This window comes from Pithys albifrons, chromosome 23 (assembly GCF_047495875.1).
Source record: "Pithys albifrons albifrons isolate INPA30051 chromosome 23, PitAlb_v1, whole genome shotgun sequence".
Lineage (NCBI taxonomy): Eukaryota > Metazoa > Chordata > Aves > Passeriformes > Thamnophilidae > Pithys > Pithys albifrons.
The window spans coordinates 3530020-3546654 of NC_092480.1; the positions used below are offsets into that span (position 1 = coordinate 3530020).

Below are 16635 nucleotides of genomic sequence, written 5' to 3' on the forward strand. Positions count from 1 at the left end.
AGGCCAGTTATGCTTCACTGGCTGGTGGCACTGGTGAGGACAGCTAGGCAAATGAGTGTTTTCTGTCACTTGGTGTCAAAAGGGGGAATTCCACTTGTGCTCCACCACTTGATTTAGGGCTTTAAAGCTGTCTGGTAAATATTTTTGGCAGTTTTCAAAATGAAAGATCAACTTTTTGACTCTTTCACTGCTGAGCAGTCACCTCGGTTGACCGCAGGCATGCAAATGCCTCCACAGGCATGGATGGCTCTGCTGTTCTGATGGGCACAGGCCTCCTGCCCAGACAGCACCTGTGCCAGGCTGCCCATTCTTCTGCTTCTTTCCTCCTCCTCACCCAAGGTTATGTGGTCACTGGAGCTTGATGTGTGGTCACTGGAGCTCGGGTTGTGCTTTGCTTTGTGGCAAACCCCATGGCAGGCAGTGGTGAAAGGACACTCCTCTGTGCCTTCCAGGCAGATGGGAGCCCTGCTGAGACCATGTCCCAACACACCAAGCCAGACAGGACTCTAAATCAGGGGACTGTAAGAAAATACAAATGCTGCATGGGACTGAATGAAGCTGTAAGAGCTCTCTGGTGCTCATAGTCTTAGGGAGCTGCAGTCTGGGTACATTTTCCTGATATTGGTGCTCTACAAGCCTATCTTGCAGGTCCTTACTAAGCATCTCTCTCCATGCTCAGGGAATTCTGAGCAGGAGGGCTTGGCAGGCTTTCAGGATGCAGATTTTGCAGCCCTGAGAGATCTGGGGGAAGGGTTAACTCTTCTCTTTTTTTCCTGTTCTTAGGTGTGACGGGGAATCAGCCAAATCAACTGCACTTGAACTCTGTGGGGCCTGGATCCTCTCAGAGCCCCATGGGAATGAACCTGCCTGGTCAGCAGCCCCTCTCCCACGAACCACCACCCACCTCCATGATGTCCTCCCCAAACCCTCTGGGCTCCAACATTCCTATGCACCCGAGTGGGCCAGGGGCAGGCGTGCCCCCCCAGAACCCCATGATGCTGCCCCCGGGTCCCCAGGACTCATTGAACCAGCAGTGTGGCCCTGTGCCCAACAGCTCACAGATGATTCCTTCTAACCAGCTCGTGTTCCCCCGCATGCAGCAGCCCCACAACGCCATGCCATCACCTGCTGGAGGCATGCCCATGGCGCCCGGCGCTGGGGGTGGCCCTGGGATGCAGCAGCATTACCCCCCAGGGATGCCCTTGCCTCCTGAGGACCTTCCCTCCCAGCAGCCTGGCCAGATGCCCCCTCAGCAGCACATGATGGGCAAGAACATCCCTCCTCGGATCGGCGAGCCCTACCCAGCTGTGCTTCCTGGCGTGGCATCAGTGCTGAACGACCCCGAGCTCAGCGAGGTCATCCGCCCCACGCCCACGGGCATCCCTGAGTTTGATCTGTCCAGGATCATCCCATCAGAGAAGCCAAGCAGCACCTTGCAGTATTTCCCCAAGAGCGACAGCCAGGCGCCCAAATCTCAGCCTTCCAACCTCCACCTCATGAACCTGCAGAACATGATGGCTGAGCAGCCCCCGGTGCGGCCAGGTATGAATGCCCCCAGCCTTCCCGGGCAGCAGGGCGTGCAGAGGGGACTCAGCATGCCCATGTGCCACCCTGGACAAGTGCCCATGCTGGGCAGGACAGGCATACCACCCCAGCAAGGCATGATGGGCAACAGCATGCACCAGGGCATGATGTCTCCGCAGCAGAGCCTGATGGCCCAGCAGAATTTCATGCTGATGCAGGCCAAGCAGAGGAGCATGTCGGTGTCGGGGGAGATGTATGCCCAGGCAGGACACATGATGTCACCTCAGGGCTCTCTCATGGGGCCCCCACCTCAGCAGAACCTCATGGTCACGCACCAGATGAGGCAGAGGAGTGTCTCCCTGGACAGCCAGATGAGTTACATCCCCGGGCCTGGGAACATGGCAAACTTGCCTTTCTAACCCTGGCTGGTGCCCAGGGCTGGGGAGGGGACTGGGCTGCCTCTACAAACATTTTTAAACCTTTCTGCAGGGGAGGGTTGGGGGCCAAAGCCAGTGGAGGACACCACGTGGGATGCTTTTCATATCGGATTCGCCTCTACACAGAAAACCAGATGTGCAGTAAACTTGATGTGAATTGGGTTTCTTTTTCCTTTCTTTTTTGGGAAAGGGGAGGGTGGAAGGGCTGGGAGAAGGGTTGTTACTTGGAACCCTGAGTGGTGACTCGGGGCATCCAGACCCTGTGGCAGTGTGTAAAGTTTTCACTTACGGTTTTCCTCCGTCAAGTGTTTTTCTTTCCCTTTTTCCCCTCTCTTTTTCCTTTTTTTTTTTTTCCTTCCTTTTTAAGCAACCAAAATGTGCAAGAGGGTTTTTGGAACTAGCTGTAAATAGGTCGCTGGGAAAGGCAAAACTTGTGCTGGTTTTTAATTGTTCTGTATTTCTGTGTTTTAATAGAAGCCTCAAAACATGTTTTAAAAAACAGAAACGAAAAAAAACATGCTAAAGGCAACAGTGTACAAGGATTGAAGACTCTCCCTGGGGGGAGGGAGGAGGATCCCCAGGGTGCACAGGGTGTTGAGAGGTCCCATTGTGGAGTGACTCTGTGTCAGACCTGTGTTGTTCACGCATCTGGATGGTTTGCATGTGCGGGGGGGCGGGGGGTGTAGTGTCATGCAGATCGCAGGCCCCTGTGGATGCTGTGCCGAGTACACAAACACAACCACCACCAAGAGCTGTGGCTCCAGTGAAAGCTGCTGGAGCTGCTCATCCAGCAGGGCACAGGCCACGGCTCCGTGGGCTGCAGCTGTCACTGCTCTGTGGAGAAGCTGCTGTGGCCAGAATGGGGAGGTTGCTGGCCCTTCAGCTGGAGAAGTGATGAGGACCTGGACTTCACAGCTGGACCTAAAGGTCTTGGGCAGCCCTGCCACCTCTCCTTCCTTCCCTTCACGCTGTGCCACCTGTGGGCAGGGTGTTACAGTTTGTAGGGACTGTTGGGCTCCGAGGTGAATGAGGTGATGCATTCCAGTGCTTCCAGGAGCTAGCTAGGAACCCTGCTCTTCTGCAGCTTTCCTGCACCAGCCCATGACCCATCCATCATCATCTACCACTGTCCTGTGCCCCCATTGCTGTTGAATGCTCTCCAGGTCTTCCTCGTGCTTGTCGGTCCTTCTCCTCCAGAGTTTCGCAGGCAGTCTTTGTTCCATCTCGCCCTGAGCTACTAGCAGCAGCCCTGCCCTGTGGCACAGGAGAGGTCCAGATGTTGAAGAGGACCTGTCCCTGCATGCAATACTCCACCTCAGCGTAAGTCGGTGTTGCTGGTGTGGCCATCCTGTGCTTCAGACAGAAGAGGCTGAACTTGTGTTGCAATCCCTCATTCCTAGGCTGGTGGGAGTGTGCCATTTGGACAGCTCTGCCTTTTCTGGATGGGCTCCATCCTCCCCATCCTGCACTCCATAAGGTCTTCCTGCACATGGCCCTGATGGTCTTTCCTGTGTTTGTTCACGGAGGGTCACGAGGGGTGATTTGCACACCCTTCTGCACACATGGCAGTGTCTCTGCACCTCCACAGGGACCCCATTCCAGCATCCTGCAGTGAATATGGGGCACACAGCTGGGGGGGAACACTGCTTGGAGGATTATTCTGCAGAGCCAGACCTAGTACACTACCTCTCTTGTAACAGAGCTTACCTTTCCCAACTTGCTGCTGCAGGGAGGAGAAGGCTTTGGAAAGGGAGATTGTCAAGTAGCGAGTGAACAGCAACACTTTTTACTGTGTTGCAAGGTGTTTGAACAGGCTGGTGGGTTGTCTTGATCCAATCTGTGAGAAGATGGAGTCACAAAGTCCAGTTAGGAATACCTTGAAGCCTTAAGGCATTTTTATAGAATCACAGAAACGATTGGGTGGGAAAAGACCTCCGAGATCATCAAGTCCAACCCGTGGTCCAACTCCACTCCCTTTATCAGATCATGGCACTCAGTGCCACATCCAGTCTCAGTTTAAAACCTCCAGGGATGGGGAGTCCACCCCCTCTCTGGGCAGGCCATTCCAATGCCTGATTGCTCTCTCTGGAAATAACTTTTTTCTGCTCTCCAACTTCAATTTCCCCTGGCACAGATTGAGGCCGTGCCCCCTTGTCCTATTGCTGAGTGCCTGAGAGAAGAGACCAACCCCCACCTGGCCAGAACTTCCCTTCAGGGAGTTCTAGACAGTTCTGAGGTCACCTCTGAGCCTCCTCTTCTCCAGGCTAAACACCCCCAGCTCCCTCAGCCTCTCCCCACAGCACTTGTGCTCCAGTCCCTTCTCCAGCCTCGTTGCTTTCCTCTGGACCCGCTCCAGCCCCTCAATCTCTTTCCTGAACTGAGGGGCCCAGAACTGAACACAACACTCAAGGTGTGGCCTCACCAACACAGAGTACAGGGGAAGGATCACTGCCCTGGTCCTGCTGGCCATGCTACTTTTGACACAGGAAAGGATTTTGTAGTGAGCAGTACTGGGTGAGAAGCATGGGCCTGGATTTGAGGAATTATCTTGCTCTGGTCTCCTGCTTTGTAGGGGTTTGTTGTGTGAGCAACAGCTTTTTTTGATGTGGTAAAACAGCAAGTGCTTATCCCTGCCTTGCAGTTGGAGCAAAGGAATAATCTTCAGCTCAGGCTCTGGACTTGACATGTTGGCTGGTTGGATTCTCTGTCCTTTCAGTGTGTGTTTCACATGGGAGGATGTGACTCAAACAGATGTAGCTCTTTCTAAGCTTGACTTGCCTGAAAGGCTGTGGCTTCTCTTGGCTGCACTTTGGGGTGTTGACTGCTGGTAGTTTCTTACAAACATCCAAATACCAATCACAGCCCCAAACCTTGCTCATCACCCACCAGCTAGTCTCGGCTAATTTGAAGCCATAACATTTTCTATTTGGAAGTTTTCTGTTTGTCTGTAGACAGCTCTTGTTTTACCCTGGTTGAGACCTCCATGTGTTCATACCTCCCCCGCTGTCCCTTTTGCCCAGCCTGACACAGAAGTTGCTTGGGGATTTCAGTCCTCACTCTTTGGCAGCACAATGTCCCTGCTCAGCCAGAGCCCCATGGGCTGCAGGGCCTTGCAGGACTCGGGAAGCCAGTGCTGGCTGCTCAGCAACAGGGCAGTGCAGGGCTCATTGTGCCCTGCAGGGACATCTTTGGACTTTGGCACTTTGGCAGCCCTGGATACAAAAGGGAAATCCCAGTGCTAGGCCAGAGCTAAGGATTCTAGAGCAGCACTCGGTGCTCTCCTGCAAAATTGCACTGCTCTGTAGCCAGCCCTGCCCCTACCACTGTGAGGGCTGAAAAATGTGGAGAAGAAGTGCTGCCTAACACCCCTCTGCCCTGGACACCTCTCCCAACCATGTCTGTGAACAGCAGTGTGGCAGGAGTTCCCCTGGAGGCTCAGTGACAGCCAGTCCTTGTTAGACCTGGGCAAGGTTTGCCATCAGCTGGTTGCCTGCTGCCGTGACCTGTGTCTAGTCTCGTGTCTTGTAGTTTATTGCTCGGCTTCTCAGCTTGAGTTCTGTGTACTGACTCCACCTAATCACAGTAGAAGGTTTGCCCATCTTTTAGCCATGACTTTGCCATGATTTTCCAGCTCCAAAAAAGCGTATGCTGGGAAACAGCATCTTTCAGTATGTCGGATAATCACACACCCAGAATTAGCTTTCACGTTGAGGTAAAGGTGACTGACCTGTTCTCTGTCATCCCATGGAGAAACTTCCCCAGTCATTTTGTACCATTATATAAATATATATATATAAATATAAATATATAAATACAATATGTGAAGACATCTTATTGGTTTTTATTTGAAACAATTTTTAGGCTTGTTTTTGGGTATCTGTGCTGCCTGTAATGTATTGACCTGTTTTATAGGTGCCTTTTTATTAAAAAGACAAATTTCAGAACCTGACCCTGTTCCTGTCTTTTTCCATGTGACTTTCCACGGGACTGCAGTGGGGACAGAGGGTGCAAGAGCTGCTGGGAGGGTTCTGTGGGCGTTGGGGGAGCCCCTTCTCTGCAGCACTCCCAGGCACACGCTCATTCATGCGTTCCTGGCTCGTGCTCACGCTCTGCTGCCTGCCACGGCCCTGTGATCACCGTGTGTGTGTGGGGCAGGATATTCTGCTGAAACGCCCCAGCTCTGTCTCCTGGGAGACCTGGTTGCCCCGTAGAAATGTGTGCTGTTGTCATAGAATCATAGAATGGATTGGGTTGGAAAAGACCTCTGAGATCAAGTCCAACTCTTGGTCCAACTCCAGTCTCTTTACCAGATCATGGCACTCAGTGCCACGGCCAATCTCAGCTGAAAAACCTCCAGGGATGGGGAATCCACCCCCTCTCTGGGCAGCCCATTCCAATCCCTGAGCACTCTCTCTGCAAAGAATTTTTTTCTGCTCTCCAACTTCAATTTCCCCTGGCAGAGCTTGAGCCCATCGTGCCCCCTTGTCCTATTGCTGAGTGCCTGGGAGAAGAGACCAACCCCCACCTGGCCAGAACTTCCCTTCAGGGAGTTCCAGACAGTGCTGAGGTCACCTCTGAGCCTCCTCTTCTCCAGGCTAAACACCCCCAGCTCCCTCAGCCTCTCCCCAGAGGACTTGTGCTCCAGTCCCAGTCCTGCTATTGCCAGCAGAGTGCAGTTGTGGGGTTTTGTGCCCCTGTCTTTGAAGTTGCCTTTGGCAGAGGCTGGAGTTTTCTCTGGGTTGTCTGCTGGAGTCGTGTTTGCAGAGCACAGAGTGTGTGCTGTGGGCGGTGGTGAGATTGCCTTCCCTCACACCACCTCACCACTCTCTGCAGGAGCCACCTTGGAGCTCCTCTGGGCTCAGTGCCCCTTTCCAGCTGTCTGGGTGGGCAGAGTCCACCCACCTCACTTGGTAGCCATAGGCCAGGGGCTGAGCTGAGCTCCACAGGGGAGCTTGAAGGTTTCTGTGCCTGAGGGCTGTGAGCTCTGGGGGTGGCTCTGGTGGCACAAGTGCTTATCAGGGAAGCCTGCTGGGGCAAAGGCTGTGACAGCCATGCAAACCTTGGGGAGACAGCGAGGGTTTCATTGAGTGGAAAGCCTGGCTTCCTCTGCGGTGAAGGAAAGTTCCTCTTGCTTTCTTGTTGCCATTCAGCTGCAGGCAGCTGCGGGAGGAGCAACAGCTGCTCTTTGGGGAAGGGGCTGCCAGCTCTGAGCCAAGCCATTCCCAGGCTGGCTGAGCCACATGCAGGTGCCAGGGCAGGGTTTGCAGCTGCTGTGAAATGGGCAGGACATGCTGCAGTTGGTGGAAGAGGCTCTGGAAAGCACAGACCTAATGTAGGTCTGGACTGCCTCTGAGCACTGTAGGGCCTTCTGTGGCACTGGTGAAGGGGAATCTGAACAAGGTGCTCCTCTGAGCCCTGTGGTCCCCGTGTGGGAACAGCAGCACTTGTCAGAAAGGTGCCCCATCTGCCCACTCAGCGCTCTCTGATGCATTTCCCTCGGGAAAGTGACATGACTTCAGACAGCTACTTACAAACACTATCCATGAGAGGAAAGTGTTTTATTCAACTGTTTATTACAGCTTACATCAACATTTTCTAAAGGTTTGTACATACCAATACTTAAAACTATAGTAACAATAGGCGAGAAATCAATCTGTTCACTCTTATTTTGCTTGCAGCTTTTATTTTTTACTTTGTAACCATTGTAAGAATTTTACACTCTGACTTAATTTCTTCAGCAACAGTTTCATGTAGAAACACAATTCTCATCAGAACCTGCTGGGGAGATGTTTGCAATGCGTCTGCAATGGTTCTGCTCACTGATACAACCATGGAGAACATGAGGACAGGCTAAAGAGAGCTGCTCTTCCTCTGCTGTATGTACATGTTTGAACAACTACGATCAACATTATTGGCAGGTTTCACCTTTGAAGATGCAGCGCTGCAGGAAATGGTGGGGCTGCCTTACACTTGGTGAGTTATCTCCTCAATCACAATGTGAGAACGAGCTATTGAGATCTCTGCCTGAGCCAGAGGGAGGTAATGTGACACCTTCCATAATGACTGATCTTTTTAGAAGGACCCTTGGGTAGTGAAGTTCACCTGGGACTGAGCCCTTTGTCAGTGGGCTGAACTTCAGAAGTGAGTTTAGCACAAAATTCCAGCTGCAGCAGCAGAACTCACATTGCTCTGACACTGTTTAAAATGTGAGGTGAGGGGCAGAGCAGATTCTGAAGTGTGTTGGTGGTGAGGGTCATGCCCACGTGATGGTGTGTGTGGCTCTTGAACAGCTCAGGCCAGAGCACTCTTTAGCAACAGAAATGTCATGGAGCAGCACTGTGGACTCGCTGAGTTGTTGTGCTGTGACAAGTCTGCTGAAGGCTTCCCCACACACCAGCTTGTGGTGCAAGAATTAAAGACAGAGAAAGCTGCTGCTCTTATTTCTAATCAAATTATCAAGCTGCCCTGATCTGAGCAGTTGCTGGAAACTTTGAAGTTCTGGGCAAGATCGCCACCCAGGTCTGTTCTCTGTACACCTGGATGCACTTAATCTCTGAAAGCCCTGTTGATGCAGGTGGAGGAAAAATATCAGAAAGCATAGTGAAAAGCAAAATGCTGCATTTCCTCTCGCCTTGCTGAAATCAAAGAGAAATTATGCAAACCAGCTCTTTTCCTTACTCTGGGGCAATGGGTCTCCTCGCTCTCAGAACCCACAAATTGCCATACAATGAGCTGATAAAAAGAAAAAGAGTTACACCTTCAGACTTACAAAACTGTGTGGTTTCTGTTCTCTGTGCAGAGTCACAAGACAGAAGCCATGTCTTCAAATGGTGTTCTTCCTTAAAGGAAAACTTTTACAGTCAGGCATTCAGTCCAGCAGCCCTCACAGAAGACCTTAAAGGCAGTAAAACAGATCAAATGAGTGGTGAAGGATCCACTGGTGTCAGGAAAGGAATGTGTGACAGTCAAATCTTTCAGTCTGTAGGAGGACCTTCTGGTATGAGCTGTGTTGGGCAGGTGAATGTGTTGGGGCTGGCTGAGGGATGTCACACAGCAAGAGGACAACGTTGCAATCAGAGTGTCCAGCACTGCCCATGCCAGGCCATCGAGCTCTACAGCCCCCATCAGTCCTACTTGCATCTCTCTTTCCAGTTGCTGTGGCCAATGGATCCTGCTGCTTCCTTTGGGCACATCTGTACTAACCTGAGCTGGTGAAATGGAGACCTGCTTAGCTTTTGTCCTCAGTCCTTGCTCACTGACATGACTTGCACTTACTTAGCTGGACATTTTCCTTGCCCCTGACATTCCCAGGCTCATGCCTGGCTTCATGCACAGGATGCCTGCGGGCAGTTTTTCAAGGGAAAGGTGGGAATGTGAGTCCAACAGGCTTGGGTTCATCCAGCCCCACAAGAGTGGCCACTGGACAGCCAGCATTTACCAACAGCTGCCAGGCAGATCTCTGCAAGTAGGAGAACCAGGAGGAGCCAGGCAAGGTATGTGATGGGATTTGGGTGTTCGGTAGCTCTTGGACCTGTTTCCTGAGGAGCAAAAAAAGTGGTGGGGATGCTTGTGAAACTTGTAACTGAGACCACAAGTGTGCCTCTGGAAGGAAAGCCCGAGGCCAGTTCTGTCCTGCAGGCAGCCTTTCCCAGTTAGAAGGTGGAGATGGAGGTGGTGTTGTCAGACTCAATGCCGCTCCCCTTCCTTGTCACCTCCAGGATCTCCTGCAGGGTCTCCTGGCTTATGCAGCCAAGCTCCTGCAGGATCCTGAAGAAGTCATTCCGGAACTTGACTCCAATGAAGGCGTAGAGGATGGGGTTGAGGCAGCAGTGTGTGAAGCCAATGGCCTCGGTCACCATGATGGCTGTGTCCAGCTGGTCTTCCAGGAGGCAGTTCTTGGTGAAGGCTTCCAGCTTGGTGAGCGTGTTCAGGAAGATGACGATGTGGTAGGGGCTCCAGCAGAGCAGGAAGATCCCTGTCACCAGGATGGCCACACGGACAGCTTTCTGCCTCTGGAGGCGCTGGGACTGACAGAGCACCCTCACGATGGCCATGTAGCAGTAACACATGACCAGCAGGGGTACAAAGAAGCCCACGGTGTGGTACAGGAAGCGAGTTGCCAGCCAGGCATTGTTGCCATCGATGCCAACCTCTGGGAAATAGCAAATGCTGCGGTTGCTGTCGTCTGTCCAGACCTCCATGAAGATGAGGTCAGGTGCAGTCAGAAGAAGCGAGCAGAGCCAGACAGCTGTGCAGGTGAGGTGGATGGAGCGAGCCCTGCGCTTGCGGTAGGTGTGGATGGCGTAGACGATGGCCAGGTAGCGGTCCACGGCGATGCAGCCCAGCAGCATGCTGCTGCAGTAGAAGTTGATCTTGTGCACTGCACTGAGTATCTTGCAGAGGAACTTCCCAAACACCCACCCAGCCAAGCTCTCCACCACGCTGAACGGGAAGGTGAGCAGCAGTGCCAGGTTGGCCAGGGTGAGGTGGAACAGGAAGTTTTCCGTCGTGGTGCGAGATCGCTTGAACCTCTCTAAAATGATCAGGACCAGAGCATTGCCCACAGTGCCCAACATGAACATCAGCAGATAGATGAGGGGCATGAAGACCTTTCTGAAGGGGTCTCTCTGGTTGCCAACCACAGATGAGTCTGGGTTGAAGCAAAAGTAGCCCTCCAGAGAAGGGGTGGTGTTCTCAGCTTCGTAGTACCCGCTCAGCTCCACCTGGCTCTGGGGAACAGAGGGAGTCTTGTTAATGGAGGGGATTTTCAAGGACACAAGGTCCCAGTCCTTCAGCTGCACCTGGCAGACCTAGAGTGGAGCACCCTGTGTCCTGCAGCCCACCTGCATCAGAAGGAGGTGCTGCCTGCAGTGTGATGACCTTGGAGGCCCCCCCAGTGCCAGGAGGTGCAGCAGCACATGTGGAGAGGGTTGTCTCCATCTCTGACAGCTCAGGATCTAATCTTTAACTACCCTATTTGGGGATGCTCTGATGTCCAGTCAGATGATGAGTTTCATCTGGTTCTTGCCAAGTTACCTGCTGGTGGCTTTTGCTTTCTCACACAGCGTGGAACTCTACCACTTTTCCCAATTTCTTCTACCCATTTCTGATACAAACTGCCCCTGTCCTGCCTGCTTCCAGGTACAAAGGTGGTGGGATTGCATTGACCTTCTTCTCTCAGAGGCCTGGGTGCTGCCTGGGGCAGAGCAAGGTGAGGTGGGGACAAGCAGCAGCTGTTGTTGAGGTTGCTTTCCACAGACTCAGAGAAAGGTGTGGGGCAGGTGTTCAACACAACTGGAGGAAAGTCTCTGAGGCACTGTGGTGCCACAGCTACAGGAGTGGATGCTGGAGAGAGAAATCTGTTCTGTTGGTAAACCTGGCAGTTCTGAATTAATTGCAGTCAGAGCAGGAAAGGGAACCTGACAACACCACTTGGACCCCAGGCTGATACCCAGTAAGGAAGGTGCAATAGAGCTGCCACAGATGTGACTTGCCCTTGGTCCGCTGTACCTTCTTGCCAGGTGAGTAGCCTGTGTTGGGGCTGAGGCTGCAGGCAGGTATTGAGTGCTGGGAAGCTGGAATTGTGCCCAGGATGAGCTTTCTGGACAGTGGGCACCCTCCAGCTGGCCCTGGGCACCTTTGGCAGGAGCTGGGTGTCCACAAAAGCAGAGGGCTGGGATGAGCACAAGAAGAGAGCGATGCAGGAGGCTTGTAGCAAGCTGACAAATCAGTGACAACAGGGAAGGGCTCAGCAGCAGTCACAGTCACCCTGAGGTCCCCCACCCACACCCTCTCCAGAGACCCGTGCTGAGACTCCAGCATCGACCACAGAGGAAGTCTCTGCTCGCTGCTTTCATACCTTTCACTGCCAGCTGCAGCCGTTTGCACCTGCTGCTCCTTCCCTCCCCTGCCAAGTTCCCCTTTGAAAATACCAGCCCTGCTTTACAGAGTTTTAGAGCTGATTTCTGGGGTTTTGCTCACCCAGTGTGCTACTAAGCCAAAAGTGTGTGACCACCCTGGAGTCCTGTGTTGTGCCTGGCTAGGGAAGGGTGACTTCTGTTTCTTCCCTCTCAGGCAGCTTTGCCTGGGCACTGCACTGGGTGCCTCGACATGAGGCTGTCTGGGGTAAAAATGCAGCAGCAGGGCTCCTCTGAACTGCTCTGCTCTGCTGCAGAAACCACCTGCATGGCTCCAGGAGGGACCCAGGCACGTGGATGGGGTAGAAGTGTGTGGGGCATCACTGACAGCTGGCTCAGGGGTCCCCCAGCAGAAGATGCTAGGAGGGCAAACAAGCCCTTGGGAAAAGTGCAGAATAACCTTGCCCAGCTCTTGCCCTGCTCTTGCCCTCTTCCCTGGGCCTCTGCCTTTGGCTACTGCCAGAAACAGCACCGAGCAAGACTTTGCTCTGACCAAAGTTACTCTTAGTCTTGCTACTGCCTGTCCCCACCAGCTCTGCACCCAGTGGTGCTGTGGCTCTGCTCTGGTGCCACGGTGCTGCCTCCTGAATGGGTGAGAGACTGTCCCTTGGGGGACAGGAATCCTCCCTACCCAAAACCTCAAACACACAACTGTCTTCCCCTAACATGACAACAGGGCTGCAAGTCCTTTTGGTGAGATGTATTTTGTATTCTCAAAGAACATTTATTTTTCTGGTTTAGGGTATGATTTAGGAGACTGGAGACTGCTGCTAAAGACAAAAGCCTTAAGAAATCCCTCCCAGTTATTTTACTCCCTGACTTGAAAATACTTCCTGCCTAGTCTTTACCCAGACCTTCCCTCAGGAGCTACAAACACACACAGAAGCCTCTGATGTGTTGTCCAGTGCCAGATCCTTGAATCTCTTTGAGAAAAACAAAACCAACCCAGAAACCTTTGGAATTTGGTGCAGTGATCAAACCTGACTGCTCAGGCTGTGCAGGGGGCTGTGCTGAACATGGAATGGGAAATTTCACTGGGGAGAAATTGGAGGGTTCCAACTTTGAAGGAAAAAAAGGAAAGGATGGGAAATGGACAGGTTTGCTGGCTGGAGTGTCAGTCCCACCTTGGAGCCACACCAGCATCACCGGTGGTGATGGATGGGCAGCCTGGGTAGTGTTCAGTGGCTTTGGCTGCTGAACAGATTCCAGCATCACCTTGTATTGGGAGCCACAGGTGCACAGGCTATGCCACTATCAGCCACCATCTGATTGCTGCTGGGGAGCAGGCAGGGAGGGCTCTTACTGTAAAGCCACTTGCTGTGGGCAGGGGAAGCGTGTGCGAAGCTGAGCCTGAGGTGCCCTCTCATGCACCTCTGGGCAGAGCAGCACGTGTGGGTAGGAGCAGATAGAGATGAGTTGAACACAAATAAAAGAGAATGAAAAGTCAGAGTCTGGGCTGAGACAGGAAGGACAGGGACCAGAGCTCCAGGAGGTGCACTCAATGTGACAAGCTGAGGCTTCGGCTGTGGTTCCCATTTCTAGAACTGGAAACAGGTGGCTGCCTGATCTGGGATGGGATAAGTCAACAGTGTGCATGCACAGGGACCTTTGGCCAGGTCTCCTGCAAGACAATTGCAGCCCGATTTGGGGGTGGAGAAAAAGTGGTGTCTCTTTCTGCAACAAGTGCAGGCCTGGGAAGGCTGTTCCCGTGTGCTTTTTGTTCAGGGATCCCTCTGACCCACATCTCAGATTTATTCTGGTCTCTGTGTGTCAGCTGCTTTTCTCAGTTCCCCACAACTGTCAGCAACCAAAACATTTGGCTGCAGAAGTGAAGCAGCTTGTGCACTATTACGGATTTTCCATGTGAGTCATTCCCTTTCAGTCCATGCCAGGGCTGGGAGCAGCACATTTCATTCCCCAAACCTTAAAACTGAAATAGCCCACATCAATGCAGTTTACTGACAGAGCTTCTGCTCGTGACCTCTCTGGGTCATGGAAAGGGAAAGCCAGGAATAAGAGCAAAGCCTGTGGAAATGCCACACTACTGTGGTGCAGGTGCCTTTATGCTCTTGAGTCATGTCGGTCCCATAGAATGAAAACTGTCCTGCAGCACCTCAGGGGACATGGTGGAGGTCTCAGTGGTTCTTCTGCAACTGTGATTTTGGTTGTCTAATCTGCAGCTGAGGAAGGTTAAGCAAGGAAAGCATTTTTGCTATGGAGAAATGGGGTTATCATTTTGGCCACCTTTCTTTTCCACAAGGTTACAGAGTCAAGTAGTCTCATATGGTACCAAAATTTGGGTGAGGCCTTTGCTGTACTCACTGTGACATACTGAGATAAACACACCTTTGATGCAAACATTCTCATAACTTTTCCTTCCACAGCTGCTCAAACAATCCTGCCTGGTGAGTGCACAAGGCAGGGTTAGTGTCTCCACTCTGGAGACCTTTTTTGCAAATCTCTGTGGGGAGGTTGTCGCTGCAAGTGCCGAGTGTAAGTAAAGCAACATGTGGCCCCACCAAAGCAAATGCTGTGATGCTCATGTGAGATCTGTGGCCTCCCTGTTGCAGGGAGGGAGCCAAACCTGGGAAGCTGCCAGGAGACAGAGGTGGGAAGCGATGCATGTCAAACTCCCAACTGCAGGAAGTCTGAGGAAAGGTCTAAAACTCTTCCTGCTGTGGCACCCAACTGTGGGTGCTGTCCTAAAATTATCTGGGTTTCCCCCTCTCACATGGAGTCTCCTTTATGACTTAAAATAATTCACAACCAAGGCAAAGTCGCTAAGCTAAGGATTGTGGAAAGTTTTGCTTAATCCCCTGCATTAAGAGTGATGCAGGTGTGCCACATGCAGCTGTTTGCTCACAGCTGTGACGTGAGTGGGCAAGGGGACAGCACACTTCCACTTCCATGGTTTCCTGGGGGCAGAACAAACTGCAAATGGAGAGTTCAGCTGGAGGGATGAACCAGCATGGCCATGAGAAACATCTGAGTTTGATTTAACCTCTCAGTAAACTGTAGAGCTTCCACCAAACTTCATCAGAGGTCAGGGAAAGAAGTTTCTTCTGAGAAAAACTTGTAAAGGAATGACCACCATTTGCAAAGGAGTTTTATACTGGATGAATCAGAAAAGCAATAACGAGGGCAAGGGTTGCTCCCCCATCTCCTTGCTCTTCCCTGGTGTACAGGAAAAAGGAGGAACAGAAAATGTGGTAAAAATTAAATCCAGTATTTATCTCTTCAGAGAAACCAAACCTGAGGTCTGCTGCAGAGAGCCACTCTATTCAAAATTAAATTTACTGTGGCCTCTTAGTTTAATAATGGAATTTGCATAAAAAAATAAATTCTGAGCTGCAATACTGAAAAACCAGGGCAATGACAGTGCTGCTGTACTTCCCCTAGGACAGCACAACACACTCTAAAATGTGCTGCTGCTGACCTTCATTTGCAAAGGTTGTGTAGAGGGCAGAACACCTTGTGTCATCTCTCCATGTTAGAAGGACTTGCAATTTATTTTCTCTTCTTCAAAATGCCCCTCTTGCAAATACACTGAATATTCCCCTTCCAGCAGCAGAGTCTATGGCAGCCTGTAAGTGGAGAAGGGACGCAGGGGTAGGAGCAAGTGTGGTCGTACCAGGGGGTTTCACAGAGAGAGAGGTTTGCTTGGGTCTCCCAGCTGTGTAAGGAGACCAGATGAGGTGCACAGGGCTTTGCACACTCTGTGCTCAACCATTTACACCACTGAAGGCTGGAGCAAAAGCTGCCTGGCTTGGAATGGGTGTTGCACACCCACGAGGTGCCGAGGAACAGAGGCTGGGACTCCCAGGGAGTCTCCTGGCCCTTTGCACAGCCTGTGGTGTGTCCCCATGCAAGGACAGAGCTGGGGCTCAGTGTTGGAGCACCCAAACGGGGCACACGAGGCCCTGGCATTCTGCAGCTTTCCCACTGGGAATACCAGTGGGAATACCCATCACCCCTGGATCAGCTGCAGCCACACTGTGCCAGCTCCCTGCAAGCCACAGCCTGGTGCTTGTGGCCAGGCTGGCACTTAAGGGGTGCAGGGGCTCCCTGTGCTGGCATAAGACATGGCTCCAGCTCTGCTCCTGCCAACAGGAGGGTGAGCAGATGGACAGACAGCAAACAGGTCTCTCAGCCCACCCCAGCCCCACCTGCTGTCCCTGTCACCAGGCAGAGCCAGGCCCGACTCACCAGGTCATAGGTCTCCGAGGAGTAGCTGACAGGCCCCATGGTCTGGGGAGCAGGACCTGCCTCCTCTCCAGAAGTTTCAACAGAGGCTCTTTTTTTTGGGGTGGAGTTAGTAATTTAAGTGAGTAGGGAGGTAACAATAGAATATTTGCAAGGCAAATGAGCTCCAGGCATAGTGACCTGATTGATGTGAAGATTAGCAACTGGCTTTATCATCTTTTTACTAGCGCAGTAAATTTGATTTTTAAAGTACAGCTTGAAGGATCCACATTCCTTTGTTCTGTACCAGGGAAGATCCAGAACATCTTTATGTCTTCCCTGGAAACCCTCAGGGCTCTTGCCCACTGCCCTCCTTGTCCCAGGTGGTCTGAAATGCTTTGGAAAGTTCTGTGCCAAGGAGGAACATATCAGAAACCTCCTGGATCCAGGCAGGATCTCTGGATCCTCCTGGATCACTTCATTCATTCTGCCCGAGGTGAAATTCATGTGTATGGTCTGTATGACCATCACTCTCTGCCTCGAGCTCCTCCAGGCTGCTTTGACACCAGTGGCTT

General features: G+C 52.1%; 2 protein-coding genes across 7 annotated transcripts in view; one reads left to right on the forward strand and one right to left on the reverse strand.

The window, feature by feature from the left end:
- Nucleotides 1-5910, forward strand: part of BCL9L (BCL9 like) — a 48725-nt gene extending 42815 nt beyond the window's left edge. For all 6 annotated transcript variants that reach the window (XM_071576083.1, XM_071576081.1, XM_071576084.1 and 3 more), the window contains one exon: nt 784-5910. In XM_071576083.1, coding sequence (XP_071432184.1) covers nt 784-1943 — 1160 coding nt within the window. In that variant the 3' untranslated portion in view covers nt 1944-5910. The remainder of the gene's footprint in view (nt 1-783) is intronic.
- A 1594-nt stretch (nt 5911-7504) lies between these two features.
- CXCR5 (C-X-C motif chemokine receptor 5) lies at nt 7505-16193 on the reverse strand. The gene is made up of 2 exons (XM_071576188.1): nt 16085-16193; nt 7505-10690 (listed from the first exon to the last, which is right to left on the reverse strand). Exons 1-2 carry the CDS (start codon nt 16121-16123, stop codon nt 9614-9616), a joined length of 1116 nt encoding a protein of 371 aa, XP_071432289.1. The 5' UTR covers nt 16124-16193; the 3' UTR covers nt 7505-9613.
- Nucleotides 16194-16635: the final 442 nt, after the last annotated feature.